This window comes from Symphalangus syndactylus, chromosome 21 (assembly GCF_028878055.3).
Source record: "Symphalangus syndactylus isolate Jambi chromosome 21, NHGRI_mSymSyn1-v2.1_pri, whole genome shotgun sequence".
NCBI classification, from domain to species: Eukaryota; Metazoa; Chordata; class Mammalia; order Primates; family Hylobatidae; genus Symphalangus; species Symphalangus syndactylus.
Genome location: NC_072443.2, coordinates 22,344,620 through 22,363,446, shown reverse-complemented (window position 1 = coordinate 22,363,446; position 18,827 = coordinate 22,344,620). Strand labels below are relative to the sequence as shown.

The following is an 18,827-nucleotide window of genomic DNA, read 5'->3' as shown; positions in this document are numbered from 1 at the left end:
GGGGCCAAAAATACTATAAGAGCAATGTATTGACTCTGGCCTTGAAAAGCAGAGTGCTGGAGTCTGCTCAGACTGGCTTGCAACAGCCAATCATTTTCAGGAAATTTATCAGCTGGCTGTTAAAAGGTATTAAAAATTAAATTATTAAAATTAAATTTTATTGATTTAATTTTTAAATTAATTTAATAAATTATTATTAAAATTAAATTATATAAGCCTGCAATTAAATTAAATACTTTCTAAAATGAAGGTAGCAAATACTTAAAACTCACCACTTCCTAATGATTTCTCCACATTTTATTATCATCTGTTGCTCTTGAGGTTATTTAGGTCTATTATAACTGTATGGTAGAAATACTACAATATGCTATGCTATGCTATGCTATGCTATACTATACTATACTATACTATACATGTGCTAGACACATCTCTGCCATGCATGTTGTTGGTAGCCTGAAATCAGCCATGGTGGAAGTATTTACACCGTGGAAATAAAACACTACTATAAACTGGGGCTTTTTTTCCTAAAGAGTCACTTGTTAAATATTACCCTGAACCTAATGTAAAAGCCAGTAGGTTCTCAGGCATGGCACAGCCAATGCTACTGCAAACAAGACAGAAGAGAGTGGCAGAGACTACAACTACAAGATATACGCTCCTCTGAGGGAAAATGGCTGGTCAGGTTCAGCCTTCACTTGTTTTTGTTTGTTTTTTAATTTTTAACTTTTTTTTTCGGAAACAAGGTCTTGTTCTGTTGCCCAGGCTGGAGTGTGGTGGTGCAATCATAGTTCACTATAACCTCAAACACCTGTGCTCAAGTGGTCCTCCCACCTCAACCTCCCGAGTAGCTGGGACAACAGGCATGTGCCAGTACACCTGGCTAATTTTTATTTTTTTTGTTTTTGGTAGAGATTGGGTCTCTCTATGTTGCCCAGGCTGGACTCAAACTCCTGGCCTCAAATGATCCTCCAGCCTTGGCCTCCCAAAGTGCCGGGATTATAGGCATGAGCCACCGTGCCCACAGCCTTCTCTTGTTGTAAGAGAACCTCAGCCTTGTGTGGCCAGATTTTCTGATTTTTTTCAAAAGAAGCAAAAAATCCAGGCTTTTCTCTGAATTTTTCCAAGTTAATGTACCATGTGAACTATTTTTTAAAAATGTCTGCAGACTAGCTGCTAATCTGGTCTAATTTCCTCATTTCACAGATGAGGAAACTGAGGCCTCCTCACTGAGCTTGTGATCTGACAGAGACCCAAGTGTGATGTGGGAACTGTTGTGTTTCAAGTGGAGCATTCTCTCTGGCTGGCTTTTCCACAGAAATGTTCATCTGTCTAGATTTTTTCCTTTACAAGAGACAGGCTGTTGATAAAGTCAGGTATGTATTTCCAGAGTTCAGAAGTTAGGAGTTCAATCAGAGCCATAAGATTCACTACATCTAATGTACCACTTTTTCTCTAAGACATTTCAAAAACATCCGGGGCCTGGAAATAAACATTGGATCAAGATTTATGAAGGTTTTCTTCGTGATGAAATATTGGACCAATTGATTTTCCCACTATTTTACCTTATTCCTTGGATTTGCATCTGTGTATGTAGCCTAATAGAACATTTTTGCTTCATTTTGTATTTTTCTAAAGAAAAATAATAAGCCTACAAAAAGTTTTTAAAATTTCACCTACATTATTTGGAACAGTTAGCTGAGCTTCAGTGTGCACTGGTTCACAGTAAAGCTTGACTGAGAAAAACGTCCATGTTATCAAGAGGCCGTGCTTCTAGAATGACAAGGAGAATGGAGTGATAAGGTGGAGAGCTTTAACCAGATTCTTATTTAGAAAGGATTCTAAATGGCAAGTCCAATTTTTTCTAGATAATTTATGATACAAATAACAATAGCAATAATGGATTTTTATGTGGGAAAAGATACCTAGAATCCAGTTATGCTTTGTTTTTCCAAGTTCACGTCTAATCCTTATTCATGAAACTACATAATTTTTCCATGTTTAAAATCATACCGTAGAAACCATTTTGTATTTTCTTCACTTAAGCATTTCTCACATTGCTTCATAGACACCATAATGGTATTTTTAATCACTCCATATTATTAAATTGAATTAAAGGACAAGAACTACCTCCTTTGTTTCTGAACATTTATTTTCAAGTTTGCACTATTATAAGTAACAGCAATAAATGTTTTCACACATTTCATTTTTTCCTTTACCAAGAAAATTATAGTTTTTCTGGAATTGAATAATTGAGTAAAGCACATGAAATATTTTTATAGTTCTTGAGATGAATTTCTAGGGGAGTTTACCAATATTTATACTCCCACCTGCAAAATGAAAAAGGATTTCATCATATCGTTTTTTTTTTTTTTTTTCCCAAGACGGGGTCTCACTCTGTCATCCAGGCTGGAGTGCAGTGGCATGATCTTGGCTCACTGCCACCTCTGCCTCCCAGGTTCAAGTGATTCTCCTGCCTCGGCCTCCTGAGTAGATGAAATTACAGGCTCCCACCACCACACCTGGCTAATTTTTGTATTTTTAGTAGAGATGGGGTTTTACCATGTTGGCCAGTCTGGTCTCGAACTCCTGACCTCAAGTGATCCACCCACCTTTGCCTCCCAAAGTGCTGGGATTACAGGTGTGAGCCATCACACCTGGCCTCATCATATCCTTCACAGCATAGGGCACTAACATTATTTTTTGTCTTTTGCTAATTTAATAGATATAAAATGACAGTTATGGCTTCAATTGGTATCACACTCTTGACCCCCTCAATTAAATACTTTTAAATTTACTTATTAATTATGTCCTCCCTTGGGTAAATAGTCTCTTCATGTCAGACCTAGTTCTTTTCAAGTTCTGATTCTAGTTAACTCATCAAATATATAGGCCTCCAGGCTCTAGGGAAAGCAGTTTTATAAGGCAGCCAACCGAGTGTGTGTGACTCAAGTCAGATGATTTTTTATCATTCCACTTATAAAACTCCAATGCCGCAGAATGAGTTAGGTGCATTTCCTTTTCCTCAATCGGTTCTAGTTTTTAATCCTTTGACTACTATGTCCTCCTCAAAGACCCTCTTAGTCCCCCTGAGACTACTCAGAATCTAGGCTTTCCCTCCTCCCAGACCTCTACTTTCTTTGTCACACAATTACAGTAGAGTTTCTGACACTGAGAAGAGGGAGCATAGAAATATGTTTTCTTTGTGTGACCCAGGAAGGAAAAGGCCCTAATTCAAAGAGAAAAACCACACCTATTACCAAGACTCACGCCTACTGTTTCTCAGTCTTCATAATACTTTGTGGGAAAGGACAAAGATTAGGAATGCCAGTGAGAGACTCTCCCATGAACTGAGATTTCTTTGCCTGATCCCGTCAGGACTCAGACTCCTAGAAGATCCTCTCCTCAGACAGAAGAAATCCAAAACTTCTTCTCAGTAGCTGCTAAACTGAAATAATTTTTTTCTAGAATGGGGGAGGGGGAGAAGACACAAAGGGATTTAAAGTGATCTGTGTATAGAATGAGACTAGAACACTCTGAGCTAAATCTGATGCTCCATTATATAGTGATCCTTTATTAAGCAAATTTCCTTGTGTCTCCTTGGTTTTATTTCATCCTTAATTTTATTAACCTTCCTATGTATGCATCAGAGGCCTTCAAACCAGGGTGCCTATCCCCCTGGGGTACAATGTATTATACCTCTAAGGGTAGATGCGAGGTATCTGAGGGGCATGTAGACATGAGTAGTTTTAAAACCGTTTTTGGATCTTTAACTTCCCTCTGACCTATTTCTTAAAACGGATCAACTCACCACCTGCAGTATCCTTTATTACCTCCTTTTAATGATTACTCTGTCCCACCTGGCAATATACAGGCATCCCTCTCCCTCTTCTTGAATCCTACAAGTATTGCCCCAGCGTGTAAAAAGTTCCTGGGTACAAAGAGATCATTACAAATATTGTTGTTGAGATAGTGGATGACGCTACAGAAGACATCCTTTTCTTAATGGCAATTCTCTATTTTTTGCTTTTAACAAAATTGAAGGAAGAACCTAATTAGTTAGGTTATGAATCATTAAAATAATTGTTGAAGATAAATTCTACAGTGTGAGTTTTGAAAAACAAGTAAGGAGTTTAAATAATTAAGTTACATTGTTAAAAGAATACTGAAACAAAATTTCTTCAAATTCCATGTACTTCCACATATATGAACAAACTTTCTCAATATTTCCATCTATAAAGATTAAAAAATAAGAACAGAATTAATGCAAAAACAGAGTTTTATTCCAGCAATGAGTAATACCCATTTGCTGATACATAGAATAATTGGGGAAAGTGAATCATCAGTTCATTAATAAATACACTTTTAATAAAATTTTATTCTTAATTTTAATAAGTATCAATATTTATACAAATTATGTTTTATTCCACTTGTAATTGTCATAGAAAATAAAAAAGTTAATTTCTATGTTTACACATTTTTCTTACAAAGATACATGATGGAGTGATAAAATTATATGAAGTAAATAAAATGGAGATAGAAGTTTTTTTAAAAAAAGATATAAAATTTCTGATTTTTAAAAAGCTTGCTCAGGTATATTTAAATGCATAATGTGTATATTTAGATTTATTGGATACACTTAAAGGAACAATATGTTTTATTTGAAATCATCAATATTTGAGTAATTTCAAAATTTATGATGAAGAAATGTAAATGTCTATTTAAATATGTGTGAGGGGAATATATACATTTTCAAAATTCTTTAAAATGGTATTTAAGCAACAGATCCTTTTTGGGAAATAGAAGGTACAAAAAATACAAAAAAAGGCAAAAGTAGATAAATATGGAACATCTCATCGTGCACCTGAAGAGCCCTCAAGTTAGAACAGGTGCACGTGCTTTCACACGCTGCCAAGAGAGCATTTCACAGTGGGCTCTGTCTTTAGCATTCGTGGGATTCTTAATTAAGATTTATCCTTTTCAATCTCATGGAGAGGTATGCTTCTGAGCAGACACATTAGTGACATGCCATTTAGCTGTATTAAAAGATTATTACCAAAGGGGTTTACAAATTTTCATGAGTTTTCACTCACAGTTACATTTCCATTTTTCTTAAAATAGTAACAGGTAGTTAGCTTTTATTAAATGTCTACTATTTTCTAGGCCAGTAGATCTCTTGAGAAATTGTTATACATGCAAATTCTCATACCCCAAACCTATTGAATCAGAAGCTCTGAGCATAGAGCCCAAATACAGCATAATTTGGATGTATGCCAATGAAGATAATGTTTACTTTGGCTTGGTGACTTGAACATAGTAGGCATTTAATAAAAGCTAGCTGCTATTTTTTTAATAAATAGTTCATTCTAGCTCCTTGAAAGAACTTTTCTAGTTGATTCTAGCTCCTTGGAAAAACTAGTTGTATGTGTTCAATTATTCATAGGACATAATGGCTTAACATGTTTAAAATAAAACTCATTGCCTTCTACCAAAAACAGATTTATTTTCCCAACTTCTGCATTTCTATCAATAATAAACTATACATCTGTAAACCTCCGATGGTTTCAGCCAGAAACTTCCCTATTGAAAGACCACACTGGGTGATCTCAGGTGCCCGTAAGATGTATTCCTTTTAGCAGCTGCTCCAGATTCTGAAATTCTCCCCATCAAAGTCACTTTATTGTGTAAGAAAGTTCACCTACCTGTCTTATATTAAAGTTCACATTGGTTTCCGATGTGAATTAATATTTTGTATTAATACAAAAGCGTATCAGCTATTCAGAATGACTAGGATCCACTTAGTAGAGCCCTCAGGGTCTTGCGTTATTACTCCTGCTGCCCACGATGATGACGATGATGATGATGATGATGCTGATGATGATGATGCTGACGATGATGATGATGATGATGATGATGCTGCTGCTGCTGCTGATGATGATGATGATGCTGATGATGCTGATGATGATGCTGATGATGATGATGATGATGCTGATGCTGATGATGATGATGATGATGATGATGCTGATGATGCTGATGATGATGCTGATGATGATGATGCTGATGATGATGATGATGCTGATGATGCTGATGATGATGATGCTGATGATGATGCTGATGATGCTGATGATGATGATGATGCTGATGATGATGATGATGATGACGATGCTGATGCTGATGATGATGATGATGCTGATGATGATGCTGATGATGATGATGATGCTGATGATGATGATGATGATGATGCTGATGATGATGATGATGATGATGATGCTGATGATGATGATGATGCTGATGATGATGATGCTGATGATGATGATGATGATGATGATGCTGCTGATGATGATGATGATGATGCTGATGATGCTGATGATGATGATGATGATGCTGATGATGATGATGCTGATGATGATGATGATGATGCTGATGATGATGATGATGATGATGATGCTGATGATGATGATGATGATGATGATGCTGATGATGATGATGATGATGCTGATGATGATGATGATGATGATGCTGATGATGCTGATGATGATGATGATGATGCTGATGATGCTGATGATGATGATGCTGATGATGATGATGATGATGCTGATGATGATGATGATGATGCTGATGATGCTGATGATGATGATGCTGATGATGATGCTGATGATGATGCTGATGATGCTGATGATGATGATGATGATGATGCTGCTGCTGCTGATGATGATGATGATGATGATGCTGATGATGATGATGATGATGACAGCCACCTTTTTCTGGAAGGAGGTGCTGAGTGAGGTCTCCGGCTGAAGGCTGCTGCAAGTTGCTCACAAAGGAGCTATGCTACAACAGACATTTCCCCTCCACACCCACAGTATCGCTGAGAAGTAGGTGTCACAGGGCAGAAAACAAATCAGGGAGGTCCAGCAACCTGCTCAAGCTCACAGACACAGGGAGAGACAGGGCCTTATTCCCAGTCAGGACACATAGGACCAAGAGGCTACTGCTCACTTTCCTTTGCCCTAGAGAACTGTAGGTAAAAACAGACATCACCTACTTCACAATTTGACCTGGCTTCAGCTCTAAATATTGCCATCCCTCAGGCTCTGGAACCCCCGAAGGGAATTCTGCCCGGTGCGCTCTCAGCCTGCACCCTGTATTTTCTGCTCCTTTTGTCTTTGTAAAACACTGCCTTCATCTGTTTACTATCTTCCGGTCCTTTTATTTTCCCACTGTCTTAGTGCAGAGATTGTTCAGCCCCAGTGACCCCAAGGATCACCTAGGTAGCTTGTTCAGGTGCAGATTACTAAGTCCTGCTTCCTAGGAGACTGATTTAGTTGATCTGGGACAGGAGTCCATGACTCTGAGTTTTGATCACCTCCACTCAGATAATTGGGATTTTCCAGGTCTAAAAACCATATTCTGAGAAACAATACAAGTTTGTGCATTAAATCCAAACTGAGTTTGTCACTTAAGGTGCTCCAAAATTTGGTTTACCTTATTTGCTCCACACTTATATAATAAAGAACAAATGTTGACAGCTCTTTGGCTTAATATGAACTGAGAAAATGAGCTTTTATGTATGTATTTCAGAACATGCTATGTTGAGCACAGATGGCTAACCTAAATCAAAATATCCAGAAGCATATGTATCTCAAAAGTTTTTTTTCCCTTTGGGGGAACAGCAAACAAGAAACTAGAATGAGGAAAGATGACAGTACCAAAGTGCGGCCTCAGAAATATGAGCAACTTCTCCATATAGAGGACAACGATTTTGCAATAAGACCTGGATTTGGAGGTGAGTATTATCCTCTCAAAATTCATTTCAAAACCCATTGTACTGTCAAAATGGAGGTGAAAATGCAAGTAAAGTTCATCAGTTTAAAACAAAAAAAAAGAAGGCTTTTACAATCACCTTCTCTTTAATGAGAACAGTTGATGAGTTATCCATTTTTAATTGTCCAAAAAACTCATTTGCCTACTATGCACACTGTAGTAAATAGTATGTGTTCCATAAATAGAGAATGGATATATGTTGCCTATACACCAACTTATTTTCTAACTAAAATCCTTAAATTGGATACATGTTATTTATAAAATCTTATTGAATATTCTTATGAGCTAGAATGCCACGTTTTGGGGGAAGAACTAGTATGGCAAATGCCATGGCTCCCTCTGAACGTACTCTGCTGAATTCTCTTTTAAAAACGGTTTATCACTTCTAGAAATTAAGATTGATCCAGTGTTAGAATACTCCTTAATGTACTATCTTATTCCATCTTCACAGTGATCCTATGAAATAGGCACTATCATGATAGTTAATATTGCAATATGAAAACTGGGTCTTAAGAGAGGTTAAGAGGTTTGCCCAAGGCCATGAAAACAGAAAGTGATAGAGGTGAGTTGCGATGGCAGGTAAAGAAGATGAAAATTCATATTACAGGTACATAATTGGAACAAAGACTTTCTTCTCCTTAGACTACTTAATGTACACATAGTTGCATCACTGAGGGTACCAAGTTTTCCAACAATACACAGGGTATGGTGAAATCATCAGGTTAAACTCTCTGGCTTACAGCTAAATCCATCCTGATTCTTCTTTCATTGACGGAGCCTTCCACTTCCACAATTCCTGAAGTGACAACTTTTGAGAATCCTAGAGATGTGGAGGTGAGGGAAGTATGGATGAGGGTGAGAAGAAAGATCCTCTGGCAGTAGAACGGATACAGCCTTCTGATGAATACGAATACCACAAGTGTTCAGGGCGGGGGATACTCTTCTCATGATGTGGTTATGACCAAGGGATGGACAATAGGCATGTAGGTACCGCAGAGAACTAATTTATTAACAGACAAAACCGCAGAGAACAAATTTATTAACAGACAAAACACAAACTTATGTTAAATATTCTTACGTTGAGGATTGAGTTTTTTTGGGGGGGTGGTTGTTTGTTTTTTCAATTTCCTGAAATCCATTTGGTTCCAGTTCTTTTTTTTTTTTTTTTTTTTGAGACGGAGTCTCACTCTGTCACCCAGGCTGGAGTGCTGGAGTGCAGTGGCGCTATCTCAGCTCACTGCATCCTCCACCTCCCGGATTCAAGTGATTCTCCAGCCTCAGCCTCCCAAGTAGCTAGGATTACAGGCACGTGCCACCAGGCCAAGCTAATTTTTGCATGTTTTAGTAGAGACAGGGTTTCACCCTGTTGGCCAGGTTGTTCTCAAACTCCTGACTTCAGGTGACCCACCCACCTCGGCCTCCCAGAGCACTGGGATTACAGGTGTAAGCCACCACACCTGGCCAATTCTAAGGGTCTAACCTTGATTTCACCACATTTGTGACTCAGACTTTGGTGAGCATCAGAATCACCTGGGGGTTCTGAAGGCACAGCTTACTGGGTTCCACCCCCAGAGTCTCTGACGCACTAGATCTGGGTGGGGCCAACTATTTGCGTTTATAACAAATTCCTGGGTAATGCTGCTGGTGTGAGAATCACAACTTGAAAGCCACTGTATTAGGCGATCAGCATCAGATGAAATCATGGTGAGTTTAATTTTTTGTTTTGCAGAGCTTTTTTCACACTTATTGAATCATAATTTAAGATTTCAGGAGCCTTGAGATTAAGCAGGTTTAGAAATGTGTCTCTTTTTTTTTCTTCTGAGACTCTATTTCTTTTTTTTACTTTTCTTCACTACTTCTCTTATGTATCTTCCTTATGACCGTTCTCAATAGACTGTGTTTCCCCAACCAAATTTTCCCAAAGTTTATATAATAGGCTCTACAACTACTATGCAGATATTCTGTACCTTGGTCCCTGTGATTCTATAAAAGCTCTTTGAAATATTTCCTCTACCACCATGTAACAAGCAGGATCTTCAGTCGATAAATTTGCCTGGCCATGGATTTTCGGCCACCAGGGGGCGCCAGTCGCACAGGAATGGCTTGAAACTGGCCACTCCGGAGCCACAGTTGAAAGCTCTACCTGATGTACTCTTTTCAACACGAATTCAAAAACCTGCCCTAATTCACGTCAGGTTAGATTCCTCAATTAAACTCGCTCCTATCCTAGAGGAAAGGGGTTTTATGGAGATTATTTGAGGCCAAGTAAAGGTAGAAAGATTGAGAGAAAAATGGCTATCCTTGAATGTAGACCTTGAACCAAGCGGTCTAGAGAGGCTTTGACACTCAAAGTGGTCCGTGGACCAGCTGCAGAATCACCTGGGAGTTAGAAATGCAGATGCACGGGCCCCATCTCAGGATTCTAAATAAAACTCTGCAGTGATTCCCCTAAACCTTAGTTTGAGAAGCACTTCTGTAGATGACGAAGTCAACTCTCCTCTTTTATCTTAAAACATGTGTGCCTTCATTCTCCGTCCATAACTCGTCCTCCCCCACTCCAGAAAAACATGAAATTGACCTGAAATTTCCACTCTGCCTGATCTGTTAGAGATATATTTTAAGATTTTTTAAAAATGAAAATGCATTTTTTTAAAAAATACTTTCTTTCCCGAGGCGACTTTATGGGATTATTAAAAATGCAATTGAAATGTGCTACTTAGTGGCAGGTGGCAAATAATCCCATGATTAAGAAATTTTTCTGACAATCATAGACTGGGGTGAAATGGTGTCCAAATGGCTTGTGTGTTTAGTCAGTTTGAGCAGAAAAATCCATAAATTCAGTCCGAAGTGTCAGTCTGGTAGCTCTGTGAAATACACTCCTTAACCTTCTCTTACCTGTCTTGGTCAGAACAGCTTCTTATACCAGTGACCCATTTCTCTGTTCTCATGGCTGCCTTCCTTGGGGAAATCAGACTGCAGAATATAAAAGACAAGCTTTAATTTATCTTCTTTCTTTATGCTTGTCCACAACACAAACACACGCACATACTTCTTCCCTCTTGAGCTAAATGTAACTTCAGCACTTTTCTTGCCTTAATGTGTTTTCCTAATTAGCTTTAACATTAAAACCAGCTGCTACTGCAGTGTTTTTTTACTTTTATAAAGCATTAGAAGATTAATTGACTCATTATGTGGAAACAGGAGGATATAAATTTAGGGGAGCTTTTTGTTTAACTTGGGTTATAAATTGCAGCTCATTTTCTTTATTTATGTTTTCCCCACCTTTTACGCCTCCCATAACTAAGGGCTTTTTTGTTTTAGTTTTATAGATGATAATTTCTTTGTTTCTTCAAAGTGAAATCATTTCAGTATTCAGATACTGGCTACAGAGTCAAGACAAAAGCTAAAGTTATAAAAGCTGCTTGCACAGTCTTTGCTTGTCAAAGGAGAGGACTATACTGGGAGTCAGAAGGATCTGGCTACTTTCCTATCATTAACTAACTTTGGGTTTCAGGCACGTGTTGTAACCTGTCTGAGTATGCACTCCCTCGTGTCAAGTGGAGCTAAAATCAGCTCTCTCTAGCTAACAAAGCGGCTATAATTAAAAGATTAGATGATATATTATATAATGAACTTTAAATGCATTATACAAATCAGATGTATAACTTTTATTTAGCCCTCATTATTCCAGCCTGCATAAAAACCAAATAGATGCTATGTCTTTCCATATACAAAAAGGATTATAAATGTGTGTGCTACTACCTAGTTAGTGATCCTGAGAAATCGACACCATCATCATAATGGTTAATATTTATTTAATTTTCACTATATTTCAAATGCTTTAGGTACTGAATTAATAAAATTATCTAAAAATTATTATTTACACTGTTACATTTATTACTGATCCAATAGATAGATAACACGTAAGTTGGTTTTAATACATCTGAATGGGGTTAGGCTAAGGACTTGACAAGCTTCCTTTTACATAATCACAGCAACCCTATAAAGTGGGTCCCGTATATTCTGTTTTACAGATTACATGAGGAGTTGAGGTATTTACAGAAGTTTGGCACTAACTGGGGTTTATATGGCTACAAATTCCATGGGTTTTAATCCATATGCTTTATTGCCACCTTCTATCTGTGACTCAGCTCCTTCTTTGTAAAAAGAATGATCTTTGGAGCTTTTATCCGGCTCCCAAACTCTGATTCTGCATTTTGGCTTTACATGCTGCTCACTCTCTACTCTATCCTCAAGAATGCTAGAGCGTAATACAGTTCCTCAAACCCATGAATAAGGTGCAGTGGGACATGGAGCTCAAACCAGGTAGAAATGACGGCCTGACGCAGTGGCTCACGCCTGTAATCTCAGCACTTTGGGAGGCTGAAGCAGGCGGATCATTCAAGATCAGGAGTTCGAGAACAGCCTGACCAACATGGTGAAACCCCCGTCTCTACTAAAAATACAAAAAAAAAAAAAAATTAGCCAGGGGTGGTAGCACATGCCTGTAATCCCAGCTCCTCAGGAGGCTGAGGCCAGAGAATCGCTTGAACCCAGGAGGTGGAGGTTGCTGTGAGCCGAGATTATACCATTGCACTCCAGCCTGAGTGAGACTCCATCTCAAAAAAAAAAAAAAAAAAAAAGAAAGAAAGAGAGAAAAAAGAAATGAGGCCAGACGGCACCCGAGGGCATACATTTTCCTTGCAAACAGAAGAGCTTATCCCCACCAGAACCGGTATAAATCTGGAGGACGGAAGGAAGAAATCAAAGGTATTTCAAGAAACCCATTCCTAACAGACAAGCTATGTTTTAACCCCAATCTCAGATCAGCCTGCAAACAACCCTTAGGCTCCAGTGCTTGGGCAGCAGTGGCATGAATAGGTCCTTGGAGGGTAGTTTTACAAGACTGTCCCCAGGCTTGTAGAGACAGTTGTCAGCAACTAGGATCTATTTATAAACCATGAGGTACTAACTGCAAGTTGTTCTCTGATTTAAAAAAAAAAAAAAAAAAGTCATGAGAAGCACTGTATCTTTTTCTTTTTCTTTGTTTTTTGTGAAGATTGGACTCATTATCTAAATATGCGTAGGGCTGGGAGTAGCGGCTTACATTCCTAAGGGGCAGGTTTATATTTTTGCTTAATTGCAATAGTGATAACATTGATTGTGTGCCATTTATTGACTACAAATTAAGTTCAGTAACTGTACTATGTCTAGTCCTCAAATGAGTCTCCAAGGTGAGTATTACTAGACAAATTTTATAAATCAGGTAAACTGAGCTTAGAGACGTTACTTACTCTCATGCACATAACAATTGTGGAGCTGGTTTCAAACTCTAGTCTAAGTGACTTTAATGCTAGAGCTTCATTTGGGACATTCTGCCGCTCCTCCAAGACCTTTCCAAATTTTTTCTTCCCTTGGAGTTTTGGAATTATTGGGAAGATTTACTCAATCTAAAATACCAGGTAGAGCCATGGCAAAGATATTTTCATGAATTGTTATTTTGATTATTCTACTAATTCAAGAAAAAAGGCACAGACACATAAAAAAGCACCAGAGCCGAACCCTACGAAGGAATAATAGTGAGATGTTCCCAAGTTAATGCTTAATCAAAATCACCATTAAACACTAAGAATTGTCATAATTTGGCCAGGTGCAGTGATTCATGCCTGTAATCCCAGCAATTTAGGAGGCCGAGGCAGGCAGATCACCTGAGGTCAGGAGTTTGAGACCAGCCTAGCCAACGTGGTGAACAAAATGAGCTGGGCGTGGTGGCACATGCCTCTAATCCCAGCTACTCAGGAGGCTGAGGCATGAGAATTGCTTGAACCCAGGAGGCAGAGGTTGCAGTGAGCCAAGATCGTGCCACTGCCCTCCAGCCTCGGCGACAGAATGAAACTCTGTCTCAAAAAAAAAAAAAAGTCACAATTAGTGTTATAGGGTATATAGTAATTGATCCAATATGTCAGGAAGAAGATGGTAGTTAAGATGTAACTGAGGTATTCCAGAAGCCTGAAGCAGGAATATATTTGCATGCCATCCCTGTGCCTGGCCAACTGAAACCCTTGAAAGTAAAAAAATGACACCGAGGGCATGGATTTGAGGATCCAAAAAAGGGAATTTGTTAATGAAGTGAAGGTGACATCAGTTAATTCCTGGGGCAGTCACAGAAAAGATACAGGACTGGCAAGACATACCTTGGGTTTCTATAGTATTATGCATTTAAAGGGCTGTCGAATTATGGCACGCCTGTCCCATGTAGCACATCCAGGCATTATGTAGCCTCAGCCTCATTAAGGAAGCTTTTCAGGCTTGACTCCTCTAAATCTTTCTTTGTTTCTTTTATCTTCTTTTCTTTTGTTTTCCTTTCTTTTTTCTTTTTCTTTTTCCTTTTTTTTTTTTTTTTTTTTTTTTTTTGAGAAAGAGTCTACCTCTGTTACCCAGACTGGAGTGCAGTGGCACCATCTCAACTCACTGCAGCCCCTGCCTCCTGCATTCAAGCAATTCTCCTGCCTCAGCCTTCTGAGTAGCTGGGATTACAGGCACATACCATCACGCCCGGCTAATTTTTGTATTTTTAGTAGAGATGGGGTTTCACCATGTTGGTGAAGCTGGTCTCAAACTCCTGTCCTCAAGTGATCTGTCCACCTCGGCCTGCCAAAGTGCTGGGATAACAGGCGTGAGCCACCACACCCGGCCTAAATCTTTGAATCTCGATTAAAACAACCAGCTTGGATCCATTTAGGCAGGATTTATATTTTCTCAACCATAATTGAAAACATTTTTTAAAACTCAGGACTATATAGACAATAAGGTTTGAGAATGGCTTACGTGGAAATAGAACATATGAAAGACTATATATATAAATATATAAATTATTTTAACACATATGTACATAAAATTTCCATTGCAAAACTAGATGTTTCTGACATCAATTTCGCCTCACACTGGGAGTGGTGAAATCATTTGTTAGGTGTAACTAGGAAAGGTCAGTCTAGTCTGGATTCTCTTGGTTGTCATTCAGATTTTCTGGGCCCATGAACCTGATTCTGGGAGACTCAACTGTACAAGTGTAAGCAGTGCTCTGTCTGAAATTGCTCCAATTCTACTCTCAGTATTTTCTCATTAAATGGATTTCTAAGGATATTTGCTTCTTCCCAAATGCAGCCTGTGGTTGCTGCTGATCTGCAAAGGGACACTTCTGAATCTGATCTGTGGTGTCCCTGTGTGGCATTGCACTTTTAGTCTCAATAAAATTTTCTCTGTGTTCCTCTACACCAACCACAGCACAAATGGAAAAGGCTGATGTTTTTGACAGCAGAGAAAAGGTCCCAACGTTGCCCATGTCAAGGATTCTATGACACTCCCTGACTATGAGATATGACCATTACCATATAGAGTACGTAATTCTACATACTCTCAAGACATGTTTTCAAAACAGTTTTCCTTTTTAAATCACTAGTAGGTAAAAAGAATAAAAAATTAAAAAAAAAAAAACTGGAGACACCACTTTTATACTAGAGGAGGAAACTATTGACATGATCCCAAGCAAATGAGTAATGATTATTGGAATACCATTTATTTACACATGTGCCTTTATTATAATAATTGAGCATATAATAACTGATTCAATAATGGAGAAATGTGTTGTTTAAAAAAACTTTAAAAGTAATTCAGTTGCTGTCCAAGAGCGTTAATCTCTCTGTTTTGAATGGTTTTAAAATGATTATAATGCATTCCTCAGCATATTAACCATTCTTCTTTCTGAAGGGTCCCCAGTGCCAGTAGGTATAGATGTCCATGTTGAAAGCATTGACAGCATTTCAGAGACTAACATGGTAAGTTTCTTCATGGGATATTGCTCTTTTTCTGAAAAGACAGAAACGCGGCAGTGTCAAAATCACTAGTATTTTAATAAATCATTTTAATTATGTATGTTATTTATGTCTCCTACTTTCCTTAATCATAGGCTCATGATTGCTGTGCTCTCTTCTATCCACTTCATTCTAATCTTGATTACAATTCTCATTCCTTTTCTACTCTTCTATTTTCCTTCTAACGGATTTCTAGTGGTGGAACACTGTAGAACATCATGATATATTTACCTATGTAGCAAGAACTGGGAACAATTGTATAAACAGAAGGATGACCAAACTATATGTGCGATATGAAATCCGAATCATGGGTCCTTGCCTGTAAAATAATAAACAGTTGAACCAGCATTGATGGACTGCTTTCAAATATGTCAAATGATATTAATTTTGCTTATCTGTAGACAACCAGTAGCAGAGGACAAAGAATTTTTTTAATTTCATGGGACTAAAAATTTAATTAAAAATTTGTCTACTCCCTTATATTTTTCTAGAAATCTAAAAAAGACTGCCATTATTTAATTTTGCAATGAAACATCTGTATTTTCCTAGAGCATTATTCACTCTATGAAATATCCATAAAACTTGAAACCGATCCCTTATCTTCAAGCTTCCTGTTAGCCTTTTTCTGTCTTTTATGACATTTCGCATGCCTTGCTTTCCTGTTTCTTCTTCCCGTCGCTTAACCACTTTGGCTACTTTTATGTTTTAATATTATCAACCGTAATTTTCCATTTTATTTTCTCTATTCCCAATTTAGGACCACCTTCCTTGTTTACATAATTACCAGAGACATGTTTCATTTAAGCGATTTTACGTTTTTCAAGATTTTTGCTCTAAGAAAGAATAGTTAATATCATTGCTAGCTTATACATACGAGTACCTACATATTTGTTTTCAGATATATTTCCTTTTTAGTCACTCTTGATCTATTAATTTGTTAATATAGTTTCAGAGTTTGGTTGAGCCCCCTTCAGTTTTTTTTTCTATCCCAAATAAAGAGTGCCTTTATAGCTTCAAATTTTCAATGCCTGTTTCCTTGTTGTCTTAGTCTGTTTGTGTTACAATAAAGGAATACCTGAGGCTGGGCAGTTTATAAAGAAAAGAGGTTTGCTTGGCTTATGGTTCCGCAGGCCATACAAGAAGCATGACACCGCCATCTGCTCCTGGTGAGGGCCTCAGGAAGCTTCTACTCACAGTGGAAGGTGAACAGAAGCAGGCATCACATGGCAAGAGAAGGAGGAATGGGGGTGGGGGAGGTACTAGGTTCTTTCAACAACCAGCTCCAGGTGGCAGGGGTGAGGAAGGGAGAAGACTGTCATGGGAAATAATTGAGAACTCATTCATTACTAAGAAGATAGCTCCAAGCTATTCCCGAAGGATCTGCCCCCAAGACCTAAATACCTCCTGATACGGTTTGGCTCTGTGTCCCCACCCAAATCTCATCTTGACATGTTGCGGGAGGGACCTTGTGGGAGGTGATTGGATCATGGGGGCGGTTTTCCCCATGCTGTTCTTGTGATAGTGAGAGAGTTCTCATGAGACCTGATTGAAAGTGGCAGTTTCCCCTGCACATGTTCTCTCTCTGTCCTGCTGCCTTGTGAAGAAGGTGCTTTCTTCCCCTTTGCCTTCTGCCATGGTTGTAAGTTTCGTGAGGCCTCCCCAGCCATGCAGAACTGTGAGTAAATTAAACCTCTTTTCTTTATAAATTACCCAGTCTCAGGTAGTTCTTTATAGCAGTGTGAAAATGGACTAATACACCTCCCATCAAGCCCCATCTCCAACACTGGGTATCAAATTTCAACACAATATTTGGAGGGAACAAACATCCAAACTCTATCACGTGTTCTTACCCAATGGCTATGTGTCTTTATATTTAAATTGCTTTTTCCATCTCATTTCTTTCTCCTCAGTTGCTATCTTTTCCGTCATCCTCTTTAGATGGGGCTCTTTCATTTTCTGTCAATACTACACCAACTTCAGGTGTTAATGATAAAGGCCCTAACTGGTACCTACTAGTAAGATGCAGCTTATGAATATGTTTTGGTTTGGTTTCAATTTTGTATTTGGTTTGAATTTTAGTTTTTTCTCTCCATTCTACCCAAAGTACTAAACAATTTAATGTTTGGGCCAGGAGCAGTGGCTCATGCCTGTGATCCCAGCACTTTGGGAGGCCGAGGTGGGCAGATCATTTGAGGTCGGGGTTCAAGACCAGTCTGGCCAACATGAGGAAGCCCTGTTTCTACTGAAAATACAAAAAAATTAGCTGGGTGTGATGGCACATCCCTGTAGTCCCAGCTACTCAGTAGGTTGAGGCAGGAAAATAACTTGAACCTGGGAGGTGGAGGTTGTAGTGAACCAAGATCACACCACTGCAATTAATCCTGGGTGTCAGAGTGAGACTCTGTCTCAAAAAAAAAAACAAAAAGTTTGAATGCTTTCAGATGGGGCCTGTGCCCTCCAGTTTGTCCTGGAACCCGAGCCTTGCTTTTCTCTAGATTCAGCCTACTTCTTTCTTTAAAGTTGCCCACCTGATCCTTGGAGTCATTTGAGATGACAGCTCTTATCCAGATGCTTATTGTCCTTTATTTTCTACTTTAAACATGGCAGTCTGGTTTTCTGTTTGTTTTTTAATAAAACCAAGGAGTAGCTCTTCCATGAACTGGGAAAAGTTAAATTATTTTCTTTTCAAACTCCATTTTCCATCTGAAAAGATTTAGTTTGTTGTTTATCCAATCTACTCATTTGATGGCCATTTTTATGTATGTGAATCCTTGAATTTCTTTCCGTTTTCTGGAATATTTTACATGTGTGTTCTTATAAAACTTTCAAAAGTTGCTTTTATATATGCTTTAGAATAAGTATTGTTGATACATAAACTGTAGCTTATATAGTGATTTTCAGAGTGTTAAAATTTAAAATTTAGATTCTGTGTATTATTTTTGTAATAATGCAAATAGTGCAATTAAAGATAAAAAGAGAGAGACAAAGTGAACAAACAGGGATCTGTTGAGGGAGGGACCTAGAAAATATCAGTCACTAAAATCAAATAATCTTTTCATCTATATCCTTAATTCACATTTTTATTTATAGTGATTCCTCCAAATCACTAAAAGAAAAGTTCAGGACACATAAAAA

The 18,827-nt window shown here is 38.2% G+C and overlaps 1 protein-coding gene across 2 annotated transcripts in view; it reads left to right on the top strand.

Annotated features, from left to right (window-relative positions):
• Positions 1–18,827, top strand: part of GABRR3 (gamma-aminobutyric acid type A receptor subunit rho3) — a 56,192-nt gene that overhangs the window by 8,767 nt on the left and 28,598 nt on the right. Inside the window, exons 2-5 of one of the 2 annotated variants that reach the window (XM_055259639.2) lie at positions 1,204–1,373; positions 7,671–7,783; positions 8,273–8,383; positions 15,589–15,656. In XM_055259639.2, coding sequence (XP_055115614.1) covers positions 8,362–8,383; positions 15,589–15,656 — 90 coding nt within the window. In that variant the 5' untranslated portion in view covers positions 1,204–1,373; positions 7,671–7,783; positions 8,273–8,361. The remainder of the gene's footprint in view (positions 1–1,203; positions 1,374–7,670; positions 7,784–8,272; positions 8,384–15,588; positions 15,657–18,827) is intronic. The other variant, XM_063630495.1, reaches the window with a different exon arrangement.